We start from the raw sequence: 8,414 nt of genomic DNA, 5'->3' as shown, positions 1-8,414 counted from the left end.
CTGTGAGGCCTCCGCTGATATGGGTTTGGTGGGCCCTGAACTCTTCAGGGTGCTCACCTTCCTCCTGACGCACCTTGGAAATCCTGTCTCTACTGACCTGAGTTGGCCAACCTCAGGCCAAAGTCTTCACTTTCTCAACCTCTTACGTGGAAATCAGGTTCAGCCACATCTTGCCAAGGCTGTCTGGGGACTCTGAGGGCTGACGGCAGGGTCAGGAGTCCATGGGACACACTGTTCGGGGGTGGCAGGTGTGCTTCCTTCATTCCTCATTCAGGGTCCTGACCACCACATGTGGCAGAGACTGGGACTCCTCCCTCTACTGACCTGAGCTCATCCTCCTAGGTGGGACTCACAAGTCCCTGAGGACCCTGAAGAGTTAAGTGAGGGCATGCTCAGGCTGACAACTTTGCCTGGCATGTTGCTCTCCCTAGGCCACCCGTAAGGGGCCCTTCATCGTGGCTCCTGTTTCTTGATTAAAGGCTTCCTGGGAAAGGGCCCATCCCTGCAAACTCTTGACTGGTTTCCCTAATGCAAACCCTTCAGAGACTGGGTCTCCGTCCCAGGAGTGATGTGAAGTAGGGAAGTTGTAACGCAAGGCAGGATGGATGTGCTGTCAAAGAAAAAAAATAACATTGGTTTTTCCCTTCTCTTTACCAGCAACACGTAGCCTTTTATGTAACTCCTCTTTGAATAGACTGAACTTCCAAATGCGAAGGGCTGTCCAGCATGATTTTCTGAGCCCCTGATCTTTTGAGGTCATCTGACTTTGGATATGTAGATGGTCATACTGTGACTAAATATCTTCCTCTGCTTTCTTCACCCTTTTCAACTACTTTGATACGCTTATTGCTGTGCTTATGTATTCCCATCCAGTGTTTTGGGCACAGAGTCCTCCTTTTTATCACCTGAGATATATTTTGTAGTGAGTGAGAAGTAAGGTGAATTAAGGAACACAAAGTTGGCCTCGGGCTGGGAGGAATGGAAAAGTGTGGGCGTCAGACTTGGTTAGGCCAGGAGTCTAGTTCCAACACTGTCACTTAACAGCTGTGTGAAACTGAACACATCAACAAACTCTGTGAGCCTCGGTCTTTTCATCTGTGAAATGGGTTTGAGAAGCTCTGCCTTGGGGACTGATAGAATTTATATAATGCCTGTGAAGTGCCTGGCCCATTGCCTGGCCGGTACTGAGACTTTCAAGGATGCCAGTTCTTACTATGATTAATTTGTCCCCTGGAGCTTCAACCCACTACACTGAGATTTAACTTTCAATCCAGGAGATGCCAGAGAATAAGCAGGGCTCTAGGGCAAAGAAACCCCTATCAGGCAAAATCCTGCTTAGCAAGGAAAACTAGTATTTCCCTGTTAGAGTATGTCATTCAAGGTCAACATGAGGTAGACTTCCTCAGTAGATGCAACACGAAGCTCTAAAATGTTTCACGGACCTAAAACTTACCTCCCTCTCAGTTGCCCTTCTTTATAAACCACTCCCACTTTCATTCATTTAACCACCCACGAATATCTACTCCTTGCCTAGAGTTTGCCAAATTACAATCAAGATAACCTAATTTGAATGATTGTTTTTCGTGGAGTGGGCTCTGGCTCCCCCAACTAGGGCAAAGAGTGCCAGTCCAGTGGCTTCTGGGCATCCCCCCTCAGGGGAGTACCACCCTTATTTCTCAGAAACTCCCTGGAGACATGACAGCGTGAATAAAACATCTAATTTGCATAGTGTTCACCTGCACTGGGACAAGAGCACAGGACACATTCTATTCCTGCCTCAGGTGATTTCTCTCTGATTTACCCACAACCCCAAAGTACAAGGAGACCTCGAAGATATTGCAGGTTTGGTTCCAGACCCCCAAAATAAAGTGAATAGCACAATAAAGCGAGTCACAAGAATTTTTTGGTTTCCCAGTGCTCTTATAAAATTTATGTTTACACTATACCGCAGCCTATTAAGCGTGCAATAGCATTATGTCAAGGAACAATGTACATGCCTTAATTAAAAGATACCTTGCTGCTAAAAACTGCTAACCATCATCTGAGCCTTCAGCGAGTCCATCTTTTTGCTGGTGGAAGGTGTGAAATATTGTGAGAATTACCAAAATGTGACACAGAGACATGACGTGAGAATACCTTGTTGGAAAAATGGCGCTGAAAGACTTGCTGGAAGCAAGGTTGACACAAACCTTCAATTTGTTAAAAAAGAAAAGAAAAAGCACTATCTGTGAAATACAATAAAGCAAAGCCCAACAAAATGAAGTGTGCCTGTAACTGCTAAGGGCAGTTTCCCATTCCAGGCTTTGTCTTTCAACTGTACGGCCCACCATCTGAGGATCTGGCCCCTGCTCAAAATTATCAGTCTCATCTAGCCCACCACGCACCTAACTTATAATTACCTCCCACTGAAGGACTTACATTTTTCCCAAGGCCCACCACTGCCTTGCATCAGGGAATTTACATTTGACTGCTATCATGTGAAACCACCCCTCTCCTTTCTTATCCTGTCTTTTCATTTGTCCTTTTGGTCTTAGAGTATACATCACCATTTTCTTTATATGATAGCTGCTTCTCGGCTCTATAATTTTATGGTCAGTGGCTAGGTCTTCTTCTTCTCAGCTCTCACAGTACTAGCAAGGAGCCTTCTAAGAGCAGATGCTCAATGAATGTTTGGGGAATAAACGAGCCTGTGAGCATGAGGTCTAATTTATTATGATTTAATTCTACATTTTTGAATGAGCCAAGCACATACTGTTATTTCTAATTTTATAAAACAGAGTAAAAGGAATTAGTAAACCAAATATTGACCATCTTACTTTTTCTATACTATACTACATCCAGTATACTATACTATACTATACTTAACTTTTTCACATTTTCAAGGAATTGCATATTGCAATGCCATGTTATCTTCCACCAAATTACTAAATAAGATGGAAGTTTTCCCAATATGTTTTACAAAACAGCAAAACTCTTATTCTTAAACCTGATAAACAACAGTAATTCATAAACTTACATTCTAACGCTAAATAAAATTTCATTTAGGAGTAACGTTTGAAAAACAGCAAAAAACAAAGACGTATTTCCAAATTCCCCATACAGAACAGGAACACAAAGGTATTATACAGTGTTCCCTCTGTCACACCCAGCCCTACACTACTTGAAATAGTGAATGCTCTCTTCAGCCACAAAGTGCAGAATTTGCCTCAGATTCTGTGTGGGAGGAGCTGGACAGAACACTGGAACATCCACTGGCTTGGGCTCTCTCCTCCTCATCTTTCAAAGCCTCTTCATACCAAGACTGGAAGGCACTGGGGACGGTGTGATTGACCTTGGCCAGGAACTCCAGGACTTTCATCTTGCTGGTTTCGGCATGGGCTCTCGGGCCCCACAGGAACTCGTAGCGCGCTGGATCACTGTTGGCCACTTGCCGGTATTCCAAATACTTCAGCTTCACCAAATCTTGGGTGATGAGCTTCTTGGGCTCCCCAAATATGAAGTGCCTCTTCCCAGCATAGACTCTCATCTTATTCAGGAACTCCCAGATATTCTCCTCTGTGGCGCAGTTGCCCTTCATGAGGATCACACCCAGGATGTACATCAGGATACCGGTCTTGGGTAACCCGCTGCCACGGCTCACGGTCCCATCGTTGGGGAGAGCCATTTTGCTGACAAAGGTATAAGTATGCTTGGTACGGTCGACCTCCTTTAAGTCAACACCAAATAGCATCTCCATGCTGAAAGAAGCTCTTCTGAGGATCTCAGGGAATCGATTTTGGTACTTCTTATCGATAAGCTTCAGCATATGTGCTTTCCTAACAGGCTTTTTCATTTTATACATGTGCACCAGGAACTGCACCAACACACTCGCTATCCTCCTTAGAGGGCCTTTTCGAGACCGCACGGCAGAGACGGGGGCCTGAGAGGAACTGTGCTTTTTCTTCATTTGGCCTTTGGCTCCTTTGTTTGATCTTGCGGGAGAAACACCTGCAGGCTGAGTGGTGGTGGCTAGGGCCCTCTGAGGACTCTTGAGAGTGCTACGTGACTTAGCACCTGGCTTTCTCCGAGTAGTAACCCCAGGAAGAGAAGGACATGAAGACGAGGCGGCTTCCTCCTCAGCTGCAGTGGCCTGAGCACCCGTCAGACCCTGGGTCCCACTTTGGGCCTGGTGGCGTCTCTCACGGGTGCGGAGCTTACTCTTCTGCCCCCGAGGCATGGTGACTGTGGTCAGGGACAAAAGGCAGGAGCGCAGGTAGGACAGCGGGGTGATCTGGCAGAGATGCGAGAGGATGAGAGGGTGTGAGCGCCTACAGCAGGGAGGTACCACCCTGCCTTTAAGAGGGCCGCTCTTCAGGTTTCCATGTGGGTCCTGCTCTACGAACACACAGGACTCCTGTTCTGATCACCCTGTCCTCTAAGAACCCTGTGGAAATAATTAAAGTGAGCCTCAGGCTGCAGCCTGCCAGCCCTGCCTGGTGCTTACTGGGGCTGAGAGCAGCAGTGGGCAATTATCTAGTCCTTGTGGAGCCCCCTCTACTCTGGAGCATTGGGGTCCCCTCAGTTCATATGCAGGACCATCATATCAACTTTGGGCAGGGCCTGGGCCCCCTCCTCTGTGCTGCTCTAAATTTATACCTCAGACCCAGGTCCTCATCTTCCTGGGATACCTTAAGAAGACGTGAAGGGGCACCTCAGCCCAGCACCCCTGCCAGGGGGCACCCACAGCTGACAACTCTATGGGACTCTGTCCTGGGCTCCTTGGGGTCCTCAGTCCTCATTCAGGGTCCTTGCCTTGGCTCTCACCAATCTGATACCATCAGAAATAAAGGAGGGGAAACCCGGGAGCTGTGCAAACAAAGAAGAGAAAGGGAAACCTCTCCCAGCAGCCTCAGGAGCAGCGGATTAAATCTCCACAATCAACTTGATGGACCCCGCATCTGTGGAATACCTGAACAGACAACGAGCCATCCCAAACTGAGGAGCCGTGTGGATGAAAGGCTCTTGGTGCTGCGGCCAGGAGTCAGTGCTGTGCCTCTGAGGTAGGAGAGCCAACTTCAGGACACTGGTCAACAAGAGACCTCCAGTCTCCACATAATATCAAATGGGGAAAATCTCCCAGAGATCTCCATCTCAACACCAGCACCCAGCTTCACTCAACGACCAGCAAGCTACAGTGCTGGACACACTATGCCAAACAACTAGCAAAACAGGTACACAAGCCCACCCATTGGCAGAGAGGCTGCCTAAAATCATAATGAGGCCAAAGACACCCCAAAACACACCACCAGACGTGGAACTGCCCACCAGAAAGACAAGGTCCAGCCTCATCCACCATAACACAGGCACTAGTCCCCTCCACCAGGAAGCCTACACAACCCACTGAACCAACCTTAGCCACTGGGGACAGACATCAAAAACAATGGGAACTACGAACCTGCAGCCTGCAAAAAGGAGACCCCAAACACAGTAACATAAGCAGATTGAGAAGACAGAAAAACACACGGCAGATGAAGGAGCAAGATAAAAATGCACCAGACCTGACAAGTGAAGAGGAAATAGGCAGTCTACCTGAAAAAGAATTCACAATAATGATAGTAAAGATGATCCAAAATCTTGGAAACAGAATGGACAAACTGCAAGAAACATTTAACAAGGACCTAGAAGAACTAAAGATGAAACAAACAATGATGAACAACACAATAAATGAAATGAAAAAGACTCTAGATGGGATCAATAGCAGAATAACTGAGGCAGAAGAATGGATAAGTGACCTGGAAGATAAAATAGTGGAAATAACTACTGCAGAGCAGAATAAAGAATGAAAAGAACTGAGGACAGTCTCAGAGACCTCTGGGACAACATTAAACGCACCAACATTCGAATTATAGGGGTTCCAGAAGAAGAAGAGAAAAAGAAAGGGACGCAGAAAATATTTGAAGAGATTATAGTTGAAAACTTCCCTAATATGGGAAAGGAAATAGTTAATCAAGTCCAGGAAGCACAGAGAGTCCCATACAGGATAAATCCAAGGAGAATTACGCCAAGACACATATTAATCAAACTGTCAAAAATTAAATACAAAGAAAGCATATTAAAAGCAGCAAGGGAAAAACAACAAATAACACACAAGGGAATCCCCATAAGGTTAACAGCTGATCTCTCAGCAGAAACCCTGCAAGCCAGAAGGGAGTGGCAGGACATACTGAAAGTGATGAAGGAGAAGAACCTGCAACCAAGATTACTCTACCCAGCAAGGATCTCATTCAGATTAGATGGAGAAATTAAAACCTTTACAGACAAGCAAAAGCTGAGAGAGTTCAGCACCACCAAACCAGCTTTACAACAACTGCTAAAGAAACTTCTCTAGGCAAGAAACACAAGAGAAGGAAAAGACCTACAATAATGAGCCCAAAACAATGTAGAAAATGGGAATAGGAACATACATATCAATAATTACCTTAAATGTAAATGGACTAAATGCTCCCACCAAAAGACACAGATTGGCTAAATGGATACAAAAACAAGACCCATATATATGCTGTCTACAAGAGACCCACTTCAGACCTAGAGACACATACAGACTGAAAGTAAGGGGATGGAAAAAGATATTCCATGCAAATGGAAACCAAAAGAAAGCTGGAGTAGCAATTCTCACATCAGACAAAATAGACTTTAAAATAAAGACTATTAGAAGAGACAAAGAAGGACACTACATAATGATCAAGGGATCGATCCAAGAAGAAGATGTAACAATTGTAAATATTTATGCACCCAACATAAGAGCACCTCAATACATAAGGCAAATACTAACAGCCTTAAAAGGGGAAATTGACAGTAACACATTCATAGTAGGGGACTTTAACACCCCACTTTCACCCATGGACAGATCATCCAAAATGAAAATAAATAAGGAAACACAAGCTTTAAATGATACATTAAACAAGTTGGACTTAATTGATATTAATAGGACACTCCATCCAAAAACAACAGAATACACATTTTTCTCAAGTGCTCATGGAACATTCTCCAAGATAGATCATATCTTGGGTCACAGATCAAGCCTTGGTAAATTTAAGAAAATTGAAATTGCATCAAGTATCTTTTCCGAACACAACACCATGAGACTAGATATCAATTACAGGAAAAGATCTGTAAAAACTACAAACACATGGAGGCTAAACAATACACTACTTAATAACAAAGTGATCACTGAAGAAAACAAAGAGGAAATAAAAAAATACCTTGAAACAAATGACAATGGAGACACGACGACCCAAAACCTATGGGATGCAGCAAAAGCAGTTCTAAGAGGGAAGTTAATAGCAATACAAGCCCACCTTAAGAAACAGGAAACAACTCAAATAAACAACCTAACCTTGCACCTAAAGCAGTTACAAAAAGAAGAAAAAGAAACCACAAAGTTATCAGAAGGAAAGAAATCATAAAAATCAGATCAGAAATAAATGAAGAAGAAATGAAGGAAACAATAGCAAAGATCAATAAAACTAAAAGCTGGTTCTTTGAGAAGATAAACAAAATTGATAAACCATTAGCCAGACTCATCAAGAAAAAAAGGGAGAAGACTCAAATCAACAGAATTAGAAATGAAAAAGGAGAAGTAACAACTGACACTGCAGAAATACAGAAGGTCATGAGCGATTACTACAAGCAACTCTATGCCAATAAAATGGACAACCTGGAAGAAATGGACAAATTCTTAGAAATGCACAACCTGCCAAGACTGAATCAGGAAGAAATAGAAAATATGAACAGACGAATCACAAGCAGTGAAATTGAAACTATGATTAAAAATCTTCCAACAAACAAAAGCCCAGGACCAGATGGCTTCACAGGCGAATTCTATCAAACATTTAGAGAAGAGCTAACACCTATTCTTCTCAAACTCTTTCAAAATATAGCAGAGGGAGGAACACTCCCAAGTTCATTTTACAAGGGCACCATCACCTTGATACCAAAACCAGACAACGATGTCACAAAGAAAGAAAACTACAGGCCAATATCACTGATGAACATAGATGCAAAAATCCTCAACAAAATACTAGCAAACAGAATCCAACAGCACATTAAAAGGATCACACACCATGATCAAGTGGGGTTTATTCCAGGAATGCAAGGATTCTTCAATATACGCAAATCAATCAACGTGATAAACCATATTAACAAACTGAAGGAGAAAAACCATATGATCATCTCAATAGATGCAGAGAAAGCTTTTGACAAAATTCAACACCCATTTATGATAAAAACCCTGAAGAAAGTAGGCATACAGGGAACTTTCCTCAACATAATAAAGGCCATATATGACAAACCCACAGCCAACATCATCCTCAATGGTGAAAAACTGAAAGCATTTCCGCTAAGATCAGGAACAAGACAAGGTTGCCCACTCTCAC

At 43.7% G+C, this 8,414-nt stretch overlaps 1 protein-coding gene across 1 annotated transcript; it reads right to left on the bottom strand.

Annotated features, from left to right (window-relative positions):
* Positions 1-3,181: 3,181 nt before the first annotated feature.
* Positions 3,182-4,216, bottom strand: LOC114906172 (melanoma-associated antigen B3-like). Its single transcript, XM_029240791.1, has one exon. The coding sequence runs from the start codon at positions 4,214-4,216 to the stop codon at positions 3,182-3,184; it is 1,035 nt and encodes a 344-aa protein (XP_029096624.1).
* Between the last annotated feature and the right edge of the window lie 4,198 nt (positions 4,217-8,414).

The sequence above is a fragment of the Monodon monoceros genome, unplaced genomic scaffold, assembly GCF_005190385.1.
Source record: "Monodon monoceros isolate NGI ecotype Baffin Bay Population unplaced genomic scaffold, NGI_Narwhal_1 Super_Scaffold_22, whole genome shotgun sequence".
NCBI lineage: Eukaryota > Metazoa > Chordata > Mammalia > Artiodactyla > Monodontidae > Monodon > Monodon monoceros.
Note: the sequence above shows the minus strand (reverse complement) of the source record. Positions and strands in the feature narration are given on the sequence as shown.

What these genes read in the sequence shown, in the direction of transcription:
- LOC114906172 (XM_029240791.1), bottom strand. Translation starts at nt 4,216, where the DNA reads ATGCCTCGGGGGCAGAAGAGTAAGCTCCGCACCCGTGAGAGACGCCAC.